Source organism: Strix aluco, chromosome 5 (assembly GCF_031877795.1).
Source record: "Strix aluco isolate bStrAlu1 chromosome 5, bStrAlu1.hap1, whole genome shotgun sequence".
Lineage (NCBI taxonomy): Eukaryota > Metazoa > Chordata > Aves > Strigiformes > Strigidae > Strix > Strix aluco.
Window position 1 is genome coordinate 37,901,886 of NC_133935.1, and position 22,897 is coordinate 37,924,782.

Genomic DNA, 22,897 nt, shown 5'->3' on the forward strand with positions numbered 1-22,897 from the left:
TTTCAAGTTATTGTAACCATTGTGTAATAATATAAATGCTTAAATTTTAAGATATAGAACATGTTTGTAGTACCTGTGATAGACGTGTTTCAGCAATTACACAGTCCAGATTTGCCAGTGTCAGAGAACTTTCCATTCCACCAGAGTGTACAGAAGTTATGTAGATAATCTAGAAGACCCATTTTTAAACCAGGAAAAAACACTTGACAGGGAATCTTATGTACACAGGGTCCAATTCCTGGCTATGCTGTTAGCCTGCTCGTTAACCTATGGCAAATCACTTCATCTTTCTGTGCTTTTACTTCCCATCAATAATGATGCACAGCGCTAGGTGTTACTATCACTGTGCAGCTGTAGTAGTGTCTAGGATGCTTGTGAGATAATTATACTCTAACTCCTACAATATTTATCTTTCTGCTAAAAAAGGAGGCTCACTAACCAGGTGTTACTAAGACAACGATGTTCTAAGGTATCTTTGTGGCAGGTTTAGCGATACTCACACTGCCTAAGTCAGGAAACGGTACACATTGTACCATTATGGTGCACGGGACACACTGACGAAGTCTTAATTTTGTCAGTGTTGAGTGATGACCTCCCACACAATTATTACAAACGAGCTTCTCCTACTTCTGCAGACAACCACTGCGCATCGCGGAGTGGGTAAACCGGCGGGACGGTGAGCGGCTCTGGCAGTTAAGCTCTGCCAGCTCGTACCGGGGTGACCGAGGAGGCCGCTGCCCCCGGGCCTTGCCCGCTTCTCCCGCAGAACCTGGGAGAGCGAACGCCCCTCCCGTCTGGCCGCCCTGGCCCGTTTTAGCTTGGGGCAGCCCGCCGGGCCGTGAAGGGAGACGGCGGGTTCGTCCGTCACCCGCGGTCGGGGAGGCGCGGCCTCAGGCAGAAGCCGACGCGGGCGGCGGCGCGCCCCAGCCCTACTGCCGCCTCACGGACTCCCACCCGGGTCCTCCCGCGGCGCCCCCTCCGCCGCGCTCGTGCCCAGGGGCAGCGGAATCCCAGAGACCCCCTTCCAGCCGCGGGGACAGCGCCTGGCTCCCGCTGGGCCCCGCGGCGAGGGGAGCGGCTGCACTGAGCGGCGTTCCCGCGGGCGGGCGCGGCCTACATTGCCCGGCGTCCCGCGCCGAGGGCGGTGCCACCGGAAGCGCGGCGCGGACCACTTCCGGCTGTGCGCGAGCCCGGAGCGGAGGCGAGCCCGCGAGCCTGCACCCCGACGAGACAAGATGGCCGGGCTGCCCCGCAGGATCATCAAGGTAGCCCTCCCTCCCGCCTCCCTCCGCCGCCGCACCGCGCTCCGGGGGGCCTCGAAGGGTGGCCGGGCCGGGTCCTGCGCGGCGGGCAGGGCAGGGCCGGCCCGGGCTGGACCGGGTGCCGCTTCCGGTGCCCGGGAGCAGGGCCGCGCGGGGGCAGGGCCGCTCCTGGGCCTCCTCCTTCCCCTGCTGGGCGGGGGGCAGCCCACCGCCGGGCCTGACCGCCGCGGGAGTGAGTGGGGTGGTGGAGCTGCGCCGGGCCTGGTCCCCCCCGCCCCCCCCCCCCCGCTGTTTGGCCGCCCGCGGCGGCTCCCGGGCTTGGCGGCGACGCGTGCGGGCGGTGGGGAGCGGCGGGGCTCTCCTGGCGGGCCGGGGGCTGCGGGCGGGAGCGGGCTGGCGTCTATCACGGTAACCACCCGGGCGGCGATGGCGCCTCATGGCCTTCGGCGCTGCCGTCCGTTGGGTGCCTGCGCGCCCCTCTCGGGGCCCGGAGCTTAGAAGGCACTGGGCGCACCCCCCACCCCCCGCCTTCGCCGGCGGTGCAGCTCCTCGCCGGGGACACCCCGCAGCGGGCAGCGCGGCGCTGGCCTGGGCCCGGCTCCCCAGCACAGCTCTCGCCGTGTTTGGGCTGGGGGAGCGCGGCGGCGGCGCGGTGCTCGTGTTCCTCCTCCCTCCTGCGTGAGGAGGGACGAAACTCAGCGCGTAGTTAAACCTGGGCTTGAGCTGTACGTCGGATGCATCCCGGTTACTACTACGTGTGCTCTGAACTGTCGCCCCTTACGGTATTAGCGTGTTCGTGCTGGCGGATCAGTGTCTTGCCTCGACTTTAATTTCCCAAGCTTTGTAAGGGCTCTTAACTTCGGGGTACTTTGAGCTGACCCTCTGAGTGCAATTTCCGCTTAAGATTTGAGTGATTTGGAGTTACTCAACGAAGATACAGGTAGCTGCACTGCAAGCTATCAGAAGATAGCTTAGTCCTGTAGCTAGCATGGATATTTGTGGTGGGCAGCTATCTCCTGCTCGATTTGCAGTGATGTGAATTGGAGCCCCCAAATTGGTGATCACTCCCTTTACAAAAGGTACTAAGTAATTCCAGTAAGGTTCGTTAGCCCTTATAAGAAATAACAGCACCGTTGTTACTTGAAGTGAACAAATGTCACGAATAATTTATAATGCTGTGAAGCTCTTTTGGTTGAGCATGCAATGTTAGCAACTATTGTAAAGCACCTGAGTGTAGAATATGTTAAATACTGGATAAAAAAGTGAAATTTTTTCTCTAAAAAATCAAGTTATCTAATAAGTGATAGAGGAGATAAGGTAAAAATAAGGCAGGGGTAGCTTTTGTCTTGTGAGAAACAGACTAAACTATGATTACTGCTCAGAACTGTAAGCAGTAAAAATAATGAAAGCAAATCTTACAGAATGAGTCTGACACTTATCCAGCTGCCTTAGTGCACAGCATGCATGAATATATTTCAGGTGTGAGAGGAAACACTGATTCATAATACAGTGGAACTAACTGGTATTCATCACAGAGTTGTGGTAAGAGCTCAGTCATGAAGCTGGTGTCTGTGTTAAATTTTTTTAACAGCTTTTGGCAATTCCCCTGAATACGACCAAGAAGCATGCTCCTTGACGCTTTTGGGTTTTTTTCATGCTTTTCTTGAAAAAACCTGGACTGCTTCACATAAGTCATTTGAAAGATGTGTGATGGCATGGGAATGTTTCTTCTCCTGGAGAGGGGAGATGGAGGACAGCGGAAAGAGGGACCTATAAACTCCAGATTTCTTCTGGAGGATCCCCCTTAGGGGATTTTTGGCATCATTATCTATTGTAGGGTGGTGTGTGCAGTGGGTTGTGTATTTCCATGTATGTGTTATTAGTTGTCTGCAGCCAGTCTAGAGCTTTTAAATCTTGGAGTGGCTGTGTTAGATGACTAGTTCTTCAGCTCCTGTGCTGTTCATGTGTTAGGTTGCCAGATGTGCATATGGTCCAGGACTTGAATCTGACTGGTTACTATAGCCTCAAAAATGTGCAAAGTCATATTTTGAAATATTGCAGCTGCAGAGGTGCAGACCTAGAAATATGCATGCTTGAGTCTTCAGGAGTCTCGAGTGACCTTTTCTATCCTTCCAATCTTGACGTTAAAGTTACATTTCCTATTGCTGGTTGCCTTAGAGGGAGGGCAAGGAGTGAACTCTGCTGCTAGTGAGATCAGGAAAGGAAATGGAAGAGAGAGATAGGAAGGAAAGAGCTGTAGAAAGGTGAAATGACTCCAGTAACAAGAAGATCCAATATTTATGCACAGTAATAAGTTTTATGATAAATAAATGGCTTAAGTTACAGTTAGGAAAAGACCTTCTCCCTTTGATCCACATGCACCCTTTGTCTTGTCATCTGAGGGAGACCGTTGGTGGCTGATTGGGGATAGGGGTGCATATTTGGACTGTAATGAAGTGCAGAATCTAGCTAACCGCTCGAAATGCAGTTGGCGTTCCTTGTCTTGACCGACTGCTGGCAGATGGGCTGGCTCTCAGGTTGACTAGTGGTCCTGTACTCCTCAGCTTGCTTCTTTGCTATGTGCAGGCTGTCATCTAGCCCAGTAGGAGAGCAGTAGCTTTCCTTGTCTCAGCAGAGCACTCTATTTATATTTCAAATACTTTCCCTAAATTCAATTAAAAGGTGACAGCATAGATGTTGCAAAGCAGTTGTTATGGAAGATACGGAATTACTCCTGGTTTACCGTCCTCAGATTACTTAGAAACACAGACTTTAAACAAGTGGGGGGGAATGATCTCTAAGCTCAAGAGATGGCTTGCTTTAGAGTTATGACAGTGTTAGTTCATCACAAATGGTGAGTAGAAAATGATGATATAGTTTTGAATCTTTAAAGATATAATTGGAAAACCTCTTATCTTGTGACTAGAGAAGAGGTATTTTTATTTTCTTCAATAGTCCAAAACCAAGGGTACTTTGAGTATCACCTTGACAAGAAAATCTATTAATGTAAGGTAACATAAAAATGCTGTATGGTGCATTTACATAGATGTGTGTTTTTGCGGTAAACTTTTTTTCTACTGCACAGTATTAGAAAGTGAGCCTTTGCAATATACACAACAAATAAGCCCAGTGATTTTTACTTTCAAGCACTTATTACACCAGTTCTCTCCAGTGTTGCAAAGTCACGTAGCTCCAGTCGAGTAAGGAATTGAATTGCATCTGATTTTTTTTTTTTTTGGCTGACATTCAAACCACCTCATTGCTGTGTCGAGTGCAGTTGGTATATCTGAATGGGATGGGCAATACTGCCTCGTGTCATCTTTTCCAGTGTTTTTTTCTGCTGTTTTCACTGCTGCAGTGATCTCATCATTCATGATTTGATGTCCAGGTCTATGTGTTGGCTGTGTAGCCAGTTGTTAGCAGTGCTTCTGTTACAATCGCTGCAGCTACTCGTATCATGAAGTAACCACCTGAAGCAGTATTTGAGATTCCCTCAGATTTTTATTATTGATTAATTTATCAGTGTTAAATTACTGAGGCTTTACTTTCCTCCTCTGCATGGTAGTGTGGTGCTGTCTGAGATATTCCTTCCTTGCTGTTTACTGTGAGAAGCTATTTCCACATTGCTGCTCCTGCTTGCAGTATTTTTTGAGAATCTGGATAACACTGAGTTGCTGAGTTCTAAAATGCTACCTCAAAATGTAAAATTTCTGGGAGGTTTTATGGAGATTCTCGTGTGTGTGGTGATAGGCACTTACAGTGATCTAGATTAGATGCTTTATATGTTTTTTAAAAATATAAATCAGGTATTTAGTCTGCAACTTCTGAAACTTTCTAGAAGTTCTTAAACAGTATTACTGGCAGCCAAGTAGAAGTTTGTCACTTTGTCTTGGAAGCTGTGGACTTCTGAGGCATGGATATCTGTCTCCACATGAAAATTTAAGTCACCATTACTTCTTGTTTTCTCTGATGTTTCTGGCCATTATTTAATTTCCTGGATAAAAAATTTAAATAAAAAAGACTGGAATTAAACTTAATACCTTTTTGTGCTATTTTGCATTTGTTTGGGTGGTGGTTAGACATAGAAAACAATACTTCTGGACAGTGCTGTTCCTTGGCATTTGTCAGAGAAGCTGTATCTTTGGTCTTTGTAATGTCTTTTTGTCTCTTTTATGGTGTTTGAATCTTGTGGCTAACTTCAAATTTGACAGAGGGGTGAAAATGTTGGGAATTTTCAGAGGGGTTTTTTGTACTGTTTTTCTTAAAACCACCTTCCCCCACCACCCAACAAATGTAGGAAGGTAATACCTATGTTAAATTGTGACCCTCATCGAGTCTTCTTGCCAGGTGACTAGTATAGCAAAGGCTGACTGTGGTAGTGGAAGGGGTGTATAGGAAGGTTGTATAGGAAGGTGTTGGGACAGATCCTTTGAGAAGAGCGAAGGCTCAGGCCCAGGGGATAAGAAAACTTTCAAGTTAGACCAAGTTATCAGTTTTAAAAGGAAAACATGGGGTCTTAATAAAAGATCTTAAAGAGGACACTGATAACTTTCCACAGCCTTTTCCTTTCAGAAGCTTTTGGTAAACACTAGGGAATAAAAACTAGAAAAAACCGCAAATAATCCAACTAGAGGCAAAAATCTTGTTTGGACCACCTTCTTGTATAATACTTGAGCAACTTTGAGGTACAAATCTATAGTACACCAAGCTTTCTAAGTACTGATGCTAACTTTTTTTCTTGCTTTGCATGCAGTTGTTTTATACTGTACTTGTCCGTTATGTTTACACGGCTTTCAGTATGTCATCAAAATTTGTTTCATGTAATAGTACAAAAAACCACCACATTTTCATAGTTAACATGTGACTGCTGGGTTAACAGTGAGAAGCAAGTGGCAGAGATAGCTGCTCTATCCCTCCCCTCCTCAGCTGGAGAGGGGAGAGAAAAATATGACAAAAGGCTTGTGGGTCGAGAACATAGAATCACAGAATGGTTTGGGTTGGAAGGGACCTTAAAGATCATCTAGTTCCAACCCCCCTGCCATGGGCAGGGACACCTTCCACTAGACCAGGTTGCTCAAAGCCCTGTCCAACCTGGCCTTGAATGTTTCCAGGGAAGGGGCATCTACAACTTCTCTGGGTAACCTGTTCCAGTGTCTCACCACCCTCTCAGTAAAGAAGTTCTTCCTTATATCTAATCTAAATCTACCCTCTTTCAGTTTAAAACTGTTACCACTCTTCCTATTGCTATGCTCCCTGATAAAGAGTCCCTCCCCCTCTTTCCTGTAGGCCCCCTTTAGGTACTGGAAGGCTGCTATAAGGTCTCCCTGGAGCTTTTTCTTTTCCAGGTTGAACAACACCAACTCTCTCAGCCTGTCCTCATAAGGGAGGTGCTCCAGCCCCCTGATCATCTTCGTGACCCTTCTCTGGACCTGCTCAAACAGGTCCATGTCCTTCTTATGCTGGGGGCCTACAGCTGAATGCAGTACTCTTGGAGGGGTCTCACAAGAGTGGGGAGAATCACCTGCCTTGACCTGTTGGCCACACTTCTCTTGATGTAGCCCGGGATATGGTTGACTTTCTGGGCTGCAAGTACACATTACTGGCTCATAGTCAGTTTTTCATCCACCAACACCCCCAAGTCCTTCTCCGCAGGGCTGCTCTCAATCCACTCATCACCCAACCTGTATTTGTGCTTGGGATTGCCCAACCCACATGCAGGACCTTGCACGTGGCCTTGTTGAACTTCATGAGGTTTGCACGAGGCCACCTCTCAAGCCTGTCCAGGTCCCTCTGGATGGCATCCCTTCCCTCCAGCGTGTCAGCTGCACCACACAGCTTGGTGTTGTCAGTGAACTTGCTGAGGGTGCACTCAATCCCACTGTCCGTGTCACCGACAAAGATGTTGAACAGCACTGGTCCCAATACTGACCCCTGAGGAACGCCACTCGTCACTGCTCTCCACTTGGACATTGAGCCATTGACCGCAACTCTTTGAGTGTGACCACCTAGCCAATTCCTTATGCAGCGAGTGGTTCATCCTTCAAATCCATGTCTCTCCAATTTAGAGACAAGGATGTCATGTGGGGCAGTGCTAAATACTTTGCGCAGGTAAGGACAGGGAGATCACTCAGCAATTACTGTCATGGCAAAACAGACTCAACTTGAGGAAGTCAGTTTAATTTATTACCAGTCAAAATCAGAGTAGGATGATGAGAAAATAAAAACTAAATCTTAAAACACCTTCCCCCTACCCTTCCCTTCTTCCCAGGCTCAGTTTCACGACTGATTTCTCTACCTCCTTCCTGCCTGTGGCACAGAGGGACAGGGAATGGGGGTTATGGTCAGTTTGTCACCCGTTGTTTCTGCCGCTTCTTCCTCCTTGGGGGGAGAACTCCTCACACTCTTCCCCTGTTCCAGTGTGGGGTCCCTCCCATGGGAGACAGTCTTCCACAAACTTCTCCAACCTGAGTCCTTCCCATGGATTGCAGTTCTTCACGAACTGCTCCAGTGTGGGTCCCTTCCATGGGCTGCAGGTCTTCAGGAACAGACTGTTCCATTGCGGGTCCCCTGTGGGCTCACCAGTCCTGCCGGGAGCCTGCTCTAGCATGGGCTTCCCACAGGGTCACAGCCTCCTTCAGACACATCCACCTGCTCTTGATGCGGGCTCCTCCACAGGCTGCAGGTGGATCTCTGCTCCACCGTTAACCTCCATGGGCTGCAGGGACACAGCCTGCCTCACCAGGGTATTTACCACAGGCTGCAGGGGAATCTCTTCTCTGGCACCTGGAGCACCTCCTCCTCATCATCCTCTTTCTTCACAGACCTTGGTGTCTGCAGAGTTGTTCCTCTCGCATATTCTCCTCTGTCCCTAGTTGCAATTGCTCTCCCGCATTTCCCCCCCCTCCCCCCCCTTTCTTAAATAGGTTATCACAGAGGTGTTACCACTCTTGCTGATGAGGTTGGCCTTGGCCAGCGATGTGTCTGTCTTGGAGCCAGCTGACATTGGCCCTGTCGGACATAGGGGAAGCTTCCAGCAGCTGCTCATAGAAACCACCCCTGTAGCCCCGCTGCTACCAAAACCCTGCCATTCAAACCCCATCCAGATGGCATTTAGACAGAAGTTCTGTATGAATTACTGTTTGCTTTAACCGCATTTTGATAGTTGACTCTGCACTGTATATTAATGCAAGACTAATGCAAATGTGCTCCGTCAGTATAACCGCAGGAATGGTTTACACTGTTAGCTTAGTGAATTTAGCTTTGCCTCACTTTACTATAGCTGGATATGCACCATGAAAAGCTTGATCTGTGCAAGATAATCCTCTAGAAATTTGCATAGGATCTCAGCTTCACAGTTCCAAAATCCTGTAATCTGCTGTGGAAAATTTGAGAGTGAGGTCATTCTCATGGGAGAGTGATTCTGACCTTAAAAATGGCCCTCTTCGTGTTACTGTTGTTTGGCAACAAGGTCATCTGCCAAGAATGGGTAGATTCTAGATATTTTTTTTTTTCCTGGGAAGGTGCTGTTACCTGGAGTACATCTGTCTTCATCTCACTGTAAGTGACTTTGCAGTGGTTAAAATTGTGCTGTGATGGGAACTGGAGAACCAGAAGTGAGTGAGGGAAGATTGTGAGTGATCCAGAATTCACGTTTGCTTAGCAGAGCTGTGGTTTCAAGTTGCTGGATGATTGTCCATAGATTGAGTACTAGTTAATGGTTTCTAAATCTACTGTTGTTTTTGACAGCCAATGCCTTTGACATGTTGACACTCAGAACATTTTCTTGCCTTTTTTTTTGGGAGGTGGGGTGGGGGGTTGGTAGGTACAGTTGGGGCTGGTGATGGGGTCTGGGAACCCGCAGGGTGGTGTAAGTAAGCATTAGTGTACAGAGATGTTAGTCCAGTAATGAGTCCAGGAAATGGAGGCGTGTGGGATGCTGACACTCAGAGATTATATGGCAAGGAAGAGAGGAATTCATGTGGAGGCCAGCTACTGGAAACCACAAGTGCAACCTTCTATTTATGATGTTTGACCTTCGCTTTACAGTTGGGCTTTATTGCTAACTCTTTTTTTTCCTAAAAGGCAGACATTATTTTCAGAAGACTTTCTCCAATGTAGTTGTTTTACAGTGATATAATTTTAATCTAAACATTCTGAAATCTCTCTGCCAATATGACATCTTAGGTAACCAATTTATTTTCAGTAATGCTGGTAATAGCCAGTTCTTTACATAATTGTGGCTAATGAATTGTAGACCCTGTGCCAAAACGTGGTGTACTGTTATAAAAAGTTTTTGAATTAACTCTTTGTGGTTTTCGGAGGCAGCTTTATCCCTATATGTAGAAGACAGTTTTGACTGATATGTTTCACTTTCTCCTACTGCCTCCCCCTCAAAAAACAAAGCAAAAACATGTATGTGGTTTACCTTCTTGTGTGCAACTCATCAGTTCTTGGTGAAGGAAATCAGTGTGATCTTCCCTCTTATCCCAGTCTGACAGAACAGGAAAGAATTGCCATTTGGCAAGTAATAGCTTATCTGTATGCCAATATGCTGCTTTAAGATTTGCCCTATGCAGCTAAAACCTTTAGTTTGTATTTCATACCCCAAAATTAATCCAAACTACTGAATGTGGTTGGAAGATAACGGCACTGGTAGCTGGCAAGGATTTCCTGCAATCAGAATAAAAGTATGAAACAAATGTATGCTGTTATGTAGTCTGAATTGAAATGCTAAAGTTGGTGTTGTACTTCTGTGGTTTTTGCAGGGAGCCAGCACAAGGTGTAAGAGTTACCACCTAGTTAAGTTAGATTAACCAGAAGTTCTCAAAGTGATTAGCCTGTGGTTCATGTTGAGCAGCCTTACTGTATAAACAGATTTAGCCTGGCCTTTGCTGGCACAAAAATGTTTGTGCCGCTGCGGTAAACTTGGACCAAGGGACTGATTTGGCTCAGAAGTCTACAGTAAAGGTTATTTCTTAAGCCAAATCAGTTCTGTGATCTCATCTGTTGTTTGACTTTGCAAATGCTTGGGCTGATGAAAGAGGTGCATGGAATGGTGACTGTACAAATTAGCACTGCTGCTGAGAAGTTAGGGCTTCCCATTTGGGCAGACTCTTGCATTTTGTGAGGAAGGGAAAGGAAAAGGTAGAGGTAGTTACAGATGTGAGTGAAGTTGATCAAGAAAGACTGAGAACCGGGCTGAAATGGTGGGGAGAAAAGCGGTTTGATTGAATTGTAAACTCGAACAGCTGAAGCCAGTGAAGAATGAGATAAAGTACTTGCGCTAATTTTTAGTCATTGAGAGTGGAACTTAAGTGTAATGTGTGTTTGGGGTTTTTTTTAAATCTTTTAGCTTTTTGCAATTGGTAGTGACTTTTCATCTGCTTTAGAAATCTTCTTAGAGGACTTGGCAGCAAGTGTCTGATCTCCCCTAGACAGCAAATATTGAAGAGACTGATGAGTAATCAGTTAAACTGAAAAATATCTCCTGTTCCTCATCACATCTTCTCCCACATAAATTGGTGTGTGTGTTACCGTCCAAGTGATAAGTGTTACCATTTCAACTATAGCAGAAAATGGAGGTAGTGGCTTTCATTTTAAGTCTGTCATATCTTTTTCAAAAACTAATTTGCGGAGTCTGAAACTGTCTACCACATCCTCTCTAAAGGTGCTTTTGAATACCACAGTTCAAACATATTTCAGATTAAAATTTACCTTGTGATTTATGCTGTAGTGGGTTGACCTTGGCCAGCTGCCTTCCCAGCCACTCTCTCACTCTCCCCACCTCAACCAGGCAGGGGGAGAAAATAAGATGGAAAAGCTCATGGGTTAAGACAAAGACAGGGAGATCACTTACTGATTACTGTCACAGGCAAAACAGACTGGACTTGGGGAAAATGAATTAATTTATTGCCAAGTAAAATGGAGTTGGATGGTGAGAAACAAAGACAAAATTAAAACAACAGCTTTGCCCCCCTTTTCCCACACTCAACTTCACTCCCAACTCCTCTACCTCCCCTGTCCCTGGTGGTTGTAGGGGGATGGGGAATGGGGGTTTGTGGTGAGTGCATAACAGCTCCTCTCTGCTGTTCTCTCCTCCTCATGCTTTTCCCATGCTCCAGCGTGGTTCTCTCCATGGGCTGCTGCGTGGATGTCTGCTCCACTCTGGTCCTTCATGGGCTACAGGGAATCTCTGCTCCGGTGCCTGGAGCACCTCCTCACCCTCCTTCTCTGACCTTGGTGTTCACTCTGGTTTTGCTTACCTCACTTCCCCTCCCCTGCCCCTTCTTCTCACTATTCTGTGTGATGTTTTCTATCCTTTCTTAAATACATTTTCCCACATGTTCCAGCAGCTTGGCTGATGGGCTCAGCTGTGCCCTGTGGCAGGTCTTTTGGAGCTGGCTGTGTCTGACATGGCACAGCCCCTGGTCTCTTCCCACAGAGGTCCCCCCTGGAGCCCCCCTACTGCCAACACCTTGACACTTACACCCTGTACCTATGCCTAGTCTGTTATGCAGTTAAATTAGACCATACCAAATACAAGTTTTATGTCCCAAAGAAGTGAATCAGGGTGATGTGTATTTCTTTCAATCTGGGTGCCTCTTCGATATTGCCAGTAATTTTCTTTTAGGCCATCTTGGGACTATTCATGCAGTGTTGCATCCTATTTTTCCTTTTATAAATGGCTAAGGCTACTGAACAAGCTTGTTTTGTAGCCAGCTGTTTGGAGACCCTTGTTTATAGCACCTATGGAAGAAACATATCAAGAGATGTGCAGATTTCATTCATTTGTGCTGGTGGAAGATGATTTTACCCAGACAGTGCCAACTGTTCATTAGTTTCTGTTGGAAGTTACTGTCCTCTGCTAGATGGCAGCAGAGTTTCTATGCTGTCAGTCAACGTTTAAAGATCTAGTTAAGAGAACCCAGCTCACTTTTCCTGAGTTGAATTGGGAATGCTGACAGTATTTACTTTCTCAGTAGATTTGCAGGATGGTGATTACTGGTAAGGGGACAGCAGTACTGGGAGTTGAGCTGTAAACTGTAATTCCTGTTACAGATTAAATCTTATTAAGACAAAGATATCCATCATCTGTCTTCCCTGATCTGTTCAGAATAAGGCCACCTAGAGTTAGTTGAACCTACAGGTAAAGGTGGATATTACCTACAGTTTTTCTCTCTCTAAAGTAGATTAGAGAGGGCTTGTACCTTGTCTTGGCCTGACAAATTTGTGGGGGTGTAACCTCCATCTTAGTAGGTGATGCTGAAGGTAAATTACTTGACTACTGTATAGAGAATTGAGCGAGTAAATGTGCTGCTGAAAATACAAGGGGAGAATCATTGCCCTGAGACTTTGCATAAAGATGTGGTGTTGTGTCATTTAAAATATTTTAACAGCTCTAAGACCTGCAATATTTTCTTTTTGTGTAAGATGTTTTCTGTTTTGAAGTTTCAGAATAATTTTATCATAGCTATGTTGACCTCTGAAAGTCTTAATGATGTTCTCTCTCTCTTTTTAAGGTACTAGCATAAAGCTGCTAGTCATAAGGATGCTTTTCTGTAGTCTCAGCACTATGAAAGGTTGCTAGATAACCGTTCATAACAAGTAAGAAGATATATAGAGTCTTCGGTGTTAAAGACTTTTATGGATGGATGAAGACTTTAATTTAGCAGTTTACTATCTGTTACTGAAATTAGCCCTGTTGGTAGTTAAGCTTCTTTCTTTGGAATGAGGAGGTAGCCCCTGCATTTCCTTTTTAGGTTGGTTACGGAATGGTAATCTGTTATGTTAGTATCTCGGTGTGATTAACACTGCAGTCTCAACTCTTTAAACCAGCCCTATCACCAAAAGGAGCAGTCTGTTCTCCCATCCTTCTGACAGCATGTGTTTGCACCCTCCTTTTTGTTGGCACAGCTGTCTGCGTGGACATGTGTTGAACTGCATCAGGGACTCTTCTCCCATATTTTTTCTTTTTTTCTTCTTCCAGATCAGCTACATGCTATGTTTCACCAAGAGGTTGAGAGACAGCTATACAGGCAAAAGTGAAGGTGCATAATAGGCTGAAGTAGAAATGCAGCACAGCTTTTTTTCCTCCTTTCCCCAGTGGCTGCTCATTTATCAGTTTAAAATGTTCAGGCTTTGTAAGGTGTTGGGATTTCTCCAAGCTCCCTTTGTCCTAATGGATTTTTTGAGTTTCACCAGGTGATTTTACAGCTGAATTAAAGGACTGTGTAGAGCAAAAGACCATGTTAGATTCTGTCAAGAAGTGTATTCCTTCAGTGATAACATCTCACTAAAAACTGTGTTTAACTTGTGGGTTAATACACAGAATTTTTTACTTAAGGTAACTGTATAGCAGTAATATTGAATATGAAATAAGAAAACTGGGATGTTAGGAAATTGAGCGTGCAGACAGCTGAATTACTAAGCAAAGCAAATTTGGCTGAAGATGTGGAGCTTGGATTTCTTCTTTGAGCTAGTTTTGCTGACTTTGCAAGCAAGCTTCTTTCTTAAATTTTGATGGCCTTCATACAGTAGCCTTAAAGTTCCCATATTTTGTAGGTGCCAGATATTGATTTGTTCTTAAGTTTTTTAGCCACATCCCTTGGCAGGCTGTGTGAAATTTGTGGTGATAAATTATTGCCATAGTACGGGGAATGGAATTGCAATTACTTTTCTAAGCAAATAATATAGTACTCCTTTCTAAAAAAGCAATGAAGAAGCTTTAAAAATTGTCTAATCCCATGCAACAGTTTCTTCCTTCACTACTGGAGTGGTCTGTGCCAGACAGGTGAAGCTTTAGAGATTTCAGTTCAGCTGCAGTGGCTCTGCTATGTAAGAAATCGTGTTGGGGTGTTTTTTGTGGTTTTTGTTGGGGTTTTTTTTGCAAATACTTGCATACATGGGTTTTCAGATTGTTGTTATTTGCCAATATGCCACTGTTTGATCCTGCCTTAGTCTGTTGATAGCAAGTAAGACTTCTGAAGTAGCTTTTTATTTTCTAAAGAAGTAACATACAGAAATCTTTTTTTTGGTTGTTTTGACTGAGGCCTTGGCAGCTTGAGGGTTTTATAAACACTTCTACAAGACTGGAAGTGATTAAAATAGTAGTATATTTCTAATGGATTCCTTATTGTACACTTATTCATATTCCCATGTGCTCTAACAATTGGAAGCATCTTCTGGATTGTTTGGTTTGCTTCCTTAAAGAAGGGCTCTTTCTTGTTCTGGGTGTATGAACCAGGAGAATCCTTGTGGTTGTCTGCTTTTCAGTAACGTTCTTTTTTTTTTTTTTTTCCCTTCCACTGAAAGCAGGATAACCAAGCAAAAGCTTAAAGAATAAAACATACTCCCCTGCAAATTGATCTCTCGTGGTTGTGTGGCTTCTCTCAGTCTTGGCAACCCAAAAAACCCTCACACCCACCTCCTAATCTGTTGGTCTCTTCTAAAGATCACAGCATGCTGTCTTTCTGAGGGTTCTTGTCCTCACAGGTTACTGTAAAAACAGGTTGAGGGTTTCTCCCCCCTCGGGTACAATTAGTTTTCAATTTAATGTCTTCATAGAAAAATAGCTATGAAGAATGTTAGCTACACCATCTGTCCCATCCATATCATCTGTCACTCCACTTCAGACCACCTCTGTTAGTAAGAAAAGCTTTGCATTTGCTTGTCAAAACAGCTTCAGCATTTCTGTGTTTTTTAACCACTTAATTAAAACTAAGAAAAATGAAATTTTGTGGGGCATAACCAGTTGTGAATGGCAGTGTTGTGTGGAGTGGGGTTTTTTTTTGTTTTTTTTGTTTGTTTTTTTGAAGTACTGATTGGCGTGTATCTTCATTTTGGGTTTATTGGTTTTCTTTAGTCAATGGAAATTATGACATTAAGTTGGAATTGGAAAAAGTGTAATAAAAGCAGGAGCGAGGAGAGATCTCAATCTAAAAACATTGCAGAGTATGACGAATAGAAATAACTGCCTGTGGCAGCATGGGATACTTCATTAAGTTCTTCAGAGCTCAAAATATGTCCTGAAATTTCTTCTGTGAAACTTAGTTCAGTGTGCAGGAGGAGAGCTAATAAGAAACACTATAAACTGCTGTTCTGGAACACTTATTTGATGGAAAATTGTATTCCCATGAAGACAAAATTAACTGCTCTATTGTAAAAACACTTATTGTGAGCAGCAGAATTGTAAAACCTGGTTCTCTGTGAATTTGTTGTTTTTCCTCTTTAGCATGTTAACATTTGGGTGTCCCAGTTCTTTTTATCCTTATTGGCAGGGTTTTTTACCAGGTGAGAATAGTACATACTTGGTTGGAATAAAATGGCCAAACAGCATGTAATATCAGAGTTCTTCATGTCTTTCACTTTGGTAGCACTGAGCTTGGTGTCTCTTAGCCACTGACAGCTTACAAAAGGTACAAAAGAGTTTAAATTGGACAGGGCAAAGGGTTCAAAGGCAGTTTTGGGGAGAAAGAGGGAAGTAACAGATTGCACAAAACTCGCTTCCTCAGCTAAAAACCTGTTAGAAAGATTATGCCTAAAAAGATACTGGGAAGTGAAACGTATTGCATATGTTTAATCTTCCTGATGAGTTAAAAAATGTGGGAAATGAAGGTTTAATTAGAAGAGATTTATTTATTTTAACGTGTTTGAGAGACTGTTTTTCATTGAGTAACCATCCTCTGGGGAAAGGAATACAAAATTACAGAGTAAGATCAGCATGTAGTTAAACATTTCCTTGTTGTAGATTGAGTCCACATCTCGTGACTCTCTCGTGGGTGATTTACAGGGTGGGGTTTTTTGTTTAGTTGGGTCGGAGTTGTTTGGGGTTTTTTGTTTGTTTTAAAATAATCTTTAAGCAGTTCAGTTTCCTGACCTGGTGCATAGTATTGCTCTGTCTACTGACAACTGTTTTTTTTCAAATATAATTTATTTCTGCAAGTCTTGTGGCAAATCAAATTGGTTTTAGCATCAGCATGTCTAGCTGGCCATCTTACTGTAAAATGTGGAAGTCAAATCCCTGAAACCACCTTCGAACTGGACCTACTTGTATGTTTGAGCATTTTGTATGCTTAGACCTTAAAATGTAACTTTTTGGATTCATTTCTCCTTTCTGTTCCTTTTCCATGATTTCCCCCAAAATATATTGAAGATATTGTTATAAATTTCTTCATAATTAAAGGGCAAACCTGTTACTTACTGTCATCATTTAACAGGTGGTATTGATGTACTTAAGTACAAACATTAATAAATTACATCTTTCTAGTGTGTTTCATAGTCACAGAATCACAGAATTGTCTAGGTTGGAAAAGACCTTGAAGATCATCTAGTCCAACCATTAACCTAGCACTGACAGTTCCCAACTACACCATATCTCTCAGCGCTATGTCGACCCTACTCCTAAACACGTCCAGGGATGGGGACTCCACCACTGCCCTGGGCAGCCCATTCCAGCGCCTAACAACCCGTTCTGGAAAGAAATGCTTCCTAATATCCAGTCTAAACCTCCCCTGGCGCAACTTGAGGCCATTACCTCTTGTCCTATCGCTTGTTACTTGGTTAAAGAGACTCATCCCCAGCTCTCTGCAACCTCCTTTCAGGTAGTTGTAGAGGGTGATGAGGTCTCCCCTCAGCCTCCTCTTCTCCAGACTAAACAACCCCAGTTCCCTCAGCCGCTCCTCGTACGACATGTGCTCCAGACCCTTCACCAGCTTCGTTGCCCTTCTTTGGACACGCTCGAGTAATTCAATGTCCTTTTTGTAGTGAGGGGCCCAAAACTGAACACAGTAATCGAGGTGCGGCCTCACCAGTGCCGAGTACAGGGATAAGATCACTTCCCTGTCCCTGCTGGCCACGCTATTTCTGATGCAAGCCAGGATGCCATTGGCCTTCTTGGCCACCTGAGCACACTGCTGGCTCATGTTCAGCCGGCTGTCAATCAACACCCCCAGGTCCCTCTCTGACTGGCAGCTCTCCAGCCACTCCTCCCCAAGCCTGTAGCGCTGCTGGGGGTTGTTGTGGCCAAAGTGCAGCACCCGGCATTTGGCCTTATTGAAACTCCTACAGTTGGCCTTAGCCCATCGCTCCAGCCTGTCCAGATCTCTCTGCAGAGCCTCCCTACCCTCGAGCAGATCAACACTCCCACCCAGCTTGGTGTCATCTGCAAACTTACTGAGGGTGCACTCGATCCCCTCGTCTAGGTCATCAATAAATATGTTAAACAGGAGTGGCCACAAAACCACAAGCCCTGGGGGACACCACTTGTGACCGGCTGCCAACCGGATTTAACTCCGTTCACAACAACTCTTTGGGCCTGGCCATCCAGCCAGTTTTTACCCAGCAAAGCGTGTGCCCATCCAAGCTGCGTTTTTTAAAAAAGATGCCTTTTCTGAACCGAAGATGCTTCTCAGCTTTTGCGTGAAATGGTAGTGGTGTATGTTCAGAGTCACAACCTGTCATTTTGTGTGTGTATGTCAGAGAAGTTTAGCCTGGTGCTCACTCTTTTTGGCATGATGGCTGCATCAGAGCCTGGTGGGTATGAAAGATGAGTATCAACCAATTCCCTCGCAGATTTCTTGCAAATATTCCTCCTCTTCTCTGGGAACAGCTTCAATTATGCAGATAGTGCTGGAGCTCCATGTACAGTGCAGGAAGTGAGGTGTGCTTGCTTAAAGCATTTTTCATCTGTTATTACTGTTCCATGGGGGGCCACTATGGGTTCTGAGTAGCCGCAGCACTAGTGTAGCTGTATGCAGCATAAATGCTTTCCTTTGCACTCCCCTTTTCTGTGGCATTTTATAGCAAGCTAACCACATCTCTGTAATGTAGAGGCATGAAGGGGTATCTGAACACGATGACACACTGGCAGTGGTATAGCCCCTTCAGTATAATGTGGTACCTCAATTAAAAGAATTGTTTTTCTCATACATGGGCGCTCTCATTGTTTATTGACAAATAGTTTTTAGTGGCAGAATGTGCAGCTCGCAGCCAGGCGTTGCTCCCTCAGTTACGCTGGCAGGTAGAAGTGCTGATGCTGCTGCCAGAGAACCGCTGATTCTGGGTTATTTTAAGCCAGGATTGGCTGCCTGGTGTGGTTACAGTCAGCATACTGGCATAACTAGGGAGGCACTCTGGGGACCAGAGTGACTGAGTGGCAGCTAGGGACTGCTGAGATCAGCCCAGCTATTAAAATGTGTTACCCTTAATATTTAAAAAAAACCCAACAAAAAACAAGTTAAATTTGAGCATGCCCATAAGAACCAAAACCACAGTTTGCCTGCTAGCACGTATCTGGCAAAGTCCAAGCAGTAGCAGCTGTGAAGAAGTTTAAAAATCGAGTCTTTAAGTTCTTTCTTTTTTAATTTCAAGTTGGCTCGCTGTATTAGTTTGTATTTGGCATAAGACACTGTTTCCTCTGCCAAAACTGTCAAACTGTGATAAGTATATGGTCCTTCATAGGTGGAAATCCAAACTGTCCCATTTACCTGCAGCAGCACTCATACTGAAAACTTGCTGAAAGGAATGGAGAATGTTTTATGCATTTACAGGGATAATCTGTAGTTTCTTACTGACTTTCACACTACTGAACTAAAGCTTTAAGCATTCATTATAACTGCTTTTCTACAGAATTACTGTAAAATAGCCAGATAATACAAATTCTGAGCATGTTATAAATTTATGTGTATCACTTAAAATATACTTGCAGAAGTGAGTGTAGACGGCTCGAAGAAGCTTGGATGGCCTTCTGGTAAGGTGTATAAGTGGCATTGGCAGCTAATGCCTATGCAGAGAAGTAGGCAGTACATAGTCACAACAAGGAATTAGACCAGATAAATTTATTTTTATGTTTGTGTATGTACATAGTAATAACTTCAATATTATGATTTGTAGGACCTTGACATTTTTGAGATGAATAACTGGATTTTGGCATTAATTATTGTGACTTCTTTAGAAAAAAATAATCAAATATATAATATAAAGTGAGGTTTTATTTAACTGCATCAAGACAGCTATATCACTTAAATGCTGTGTAAATTTATTTCTACAAAATGCCAGTATTGTAACAGTCCAGTTATGTTTGAGGAATGTATTAAGCCAAGTAGAGGTAATCTGTCTATTTTATGCTTGTATTAGTGCTCTTGTAGACGCACAGAATAAATATGCTATAAAACTAGAATAATAAATTAATATTACACCTACCAGTTACCATTTTTTGAAACAGGATAATTTTTCTTTGTGAAAGCCAACACAGAAGGGTGGTAAAAAATTTAACTGTACATAGTAAAAACAAGTGAGAGGAAAAGCAGGAAACAGCACTAAAATTACCTGAGGAAATGAAGCTTCTGCAGGACTTCTTGTCCCTGCCTAATGTCTTTTTGCCTGTTTCGGCCTCGGGTCCTTTTTTATAAGAAGGAACAAAATGGTGCCTATAAGATTTGTGAAGGCTGGCAGCAGAGAAGAGGGAAAGATGTACAGGACTTGGTTGGTCTGTCCACTCAGTGCATTAATGGGACAGATGGTCAGAACATGGGCAGCGCTTAGCTGTGGTCACAGCGTGGTGCCTGAGGTAGGGTTGGTGCTGTAGGCAGAAGAATTGAGCAACAGAGAATACAAATCTCTGTAGGAAACCAGGCTTCCCTAATTTTGCTGCTTACAGAACAACTTGCCTGTCTCCTACTGTTTGTTAGGGTGATGTTAAACATGGTTATGCATAGGCTGAAAGTGCTCCCACTAAAGCTATTTATGCATATATATATGTGTGTGTGTAAATATATAAAAACATCCTTAAAAATGCCTTTAGTGTTGTAGTAGAGTAGTACTTTAAATTCTTTGAAGTTGGATCTGATTCCAGTACAAACGTTCATCTTAATAAACCAGTCCACTCTCGTTAGAGTAAACCTTGAATGCTTTCTGTGAGTGATTAACCCCTTTGGCTTTTCACTTATGGGATTTTCTATTTAAAGTGGGAAATGCTTTTGGTATTTTTATGGTGGTATTCTTGAAAGTGCTTTTAAGTATATTGAAAAAAATAACAGCTTGGCAGGAGTTTAATCAAAAATTAAGAAATTTGAGGACAGCTTAATTGTTATCTATTACCGTGCACTACAGAAGCACACACTATTACAGCAGTTCAGGGATCTGAAAGGAGATGCATACCAGTTTACCACATCCTCATCATCTTTTTGCAGATGTTCTTTAAGTTATTTGTTTATGAAGATGTAGGCAAATAGCTCATAATGAATACTTGTAGTTTTAAAAATAATTTGTACAGGTTGTTTTTATTTTAAATGGATTGTATTTGTTACATTGCCTTTTCTTCTTCTAGGAAACCCAGCGCTTGCTGGCAGAGCCAGTCCCTGGGATAAAAGCAGAGCCAGATGAAAGCAACGCACGTTATTTTCACGTGGTCATTGCAGGTCCACAGGATTCCCCCTTTGAGGGTGGGACATTTAAACTTGAACTATTCCTTCCAGAAGAATATCCAATGGCAGCTCCTAAAGTACGTTTCATGACCAAAATTTATCATCCTAATGTAGACAAGCTGGGAAGAATATGTTTAGATATTTTGAAAGGTAAGTGCTACCTTGTTTTCTTTCTTTTGATCTTACTAAGTATGGAAACTTGACCCTAAAAAGAGATTTAATTTGTTTAAAGAATACCTTATTCTTTAATCTGGGAGAAGAAAACTTGCTGTTTCTGTAGACTGTGGTGAATCTGGTGTTTCATACTGCTGTAAATGTCTCTTCAGATAAATGGTCCCCAGCTTTGCAGATTCGTACAGTTCTGCTATCAATCCAGGCTTTGTTAAGCGCTCCCAATCCAGATGATCCACTAGCAAATGATGTAGCTGAGCAATGGAAGACCAATGAAGCCCAAGCCATAGAAACAGGTGATGTATCTTACACTTCTGTTTTCCAGTTTTAGGAAGTAGCTGATCACTAATTGATTGGGGGGATGTGAACCCTGACCTCTTTTTTTTTTTTTTTTTTTTTTTTTTTCCCCTGCAACTTGCAGAAACAATTGTTGCATACAGTCATAGTCCAAGTACCCTGAATGTGTCCGCAGTGGTCTGTTTGCAAGTCTGTGAGGCTTGCTAGAAGAAAAGCTCAAAGCTCTCTTGATCTGTTTTATCTTGAGTTTTCATGTTCCTGCATTGCAAGCATGTCTAATTTGGAGGTAAACTAATTGGTGGTAAACTAAAAGAACACACTGCTGTTTTTCTTTTAAAGCTTAAGGAACAGGTTATCTGGTTTCAGAAAGCACATCTCTTCCATACCTGCTTCTGCAGGCTGTAGTGGATTGAAAGAATAGCTACATTATGCCCCTTCACTCTTGGATTCACTGTAGTCAGGCCACTTCTATAATATACAGAAGTTTACAGCTGCTGGAGTTCAAAATTGCACTTAAAATCTCAGAATTGATATATTTTGTGTACTTGCAGCAGTGGTATAAAAGCGATTTTTTAACAATATTTAAAATTACTTTAATAAAGCTTGAAAAATAGATCTTTTCTTAAATGTGTTTCTCTTTCTTTACAGCCAGAGCATGGACTAGGCTATATGCCATGAATAATATTTAAATGCGCTTTGAACATCAAGTGTGCATCACTTCTCCTGTTCTGCCAAGACCTCTTCCTTTTTTGTTTGCATTTAATGGACACAGTCTTAGAAACATTACAGAATAAAAGCCCAGACATCTTCAGTCCTTTGGTGATTAAATGCACATTAGCAAATCTGTGTCTTGTCCTAATTCACTATTGTACCGCATGAGCAGAGGCTAGAAGTATCATCTGGATTGTTGTGAAATTGTTTGAAAGCAGCAGCACATCTCTGCTTTTAATAATTTTTCCTGTCATGGTTTAAGTATAAGCACTGTGAATGAAGGTAGGCAGGGTTAGCTGCGGGGCTTCTTGTTTTAATTTTGTGGGCTCCTCCTCCCTTTTGATGGTGATGCTAATTCCATTGGTAAAAGCAGCTAACCAGTTATACTTTAGAATATACCCTCTAGCCCAGTCTAACTTAGATGCTGTAGATGGACAAGCTTCATTGTTTGAACAAAAAATGGGAACATTAAACATCCATCACCTTCACTAATAATATTGTGATTCTGCTGTCAAGCGTAGAAAAATCCCTCCAAGAAAAAGCTTGTGACCATTTTGTATGGCTTGTCTGGAAAATCTCCTGTAAATCTTATGTTTTAGTAAAATATTTTTTGTTATTCTACTTTGCCTTTGTACAGTTTATTTTGCTGTGTTTTCATTTCTCTAATGTGACAATCGTATTTAAAAAAATTGAAACCAGAATTGACAATTTGTCTTCACCAGTCTGACAGATTAAATGGTAAAGAGGTGGAATTCACAAGATTTTTTTGCTTCTGTTTGCTGACTTCTTTTATTAGCTTTTGTTATGTGGGTGACCTTACCTGGACAATTTAATGTTAAAGTGCATTTGGAGTGACTTTCAGAAACAAGTCTCTGATGTAACCATTGTAACCATAACTTTAGTAGTGCATTGATACGCATTTTCATGGAAATAACCATCATCAAGTAGGAGGTTGAGAGCAAATGACAGCACTAATTCTGAGTATCTTTATAACTTCTCTTTGCTGATTGCCATCATATGTTAGGCTACACAGTT

At 43.3% G+C, this 22,897-nt stretch overlaps 1 protein-coding gene across 1 annotated transcript; it reads left to right on the plus strand.

The window, feature by feature from the left end:
- The first annotated feature begins 1,137 nt into the window (after nt 1-1,137).
- Nucleotides 1,138-22,483, plus strand: UBE2N (ubiquitin conjugating enzyme E2 N). The gene is made up of 4 exons (XM_074827066.1): nt 1,138-1,265; nt 20,587-20,833; nt 21,010-21,150; nt 21,800-22,483. The coding sequence occupies exons 1-4, from the start codon at nt 1,236-1,238 to the stop codon at nt 21,838-21,840; spliced, it is 459 nt and encodes a 152-aa protein (XP_074683167.1). The 5' UTR covers nt 1,138-1,235; the 3' UTR covers nt 21,841-22,483.
- Nucleotides 22,484-22,897: the final 414 nt, after the last annotated feature.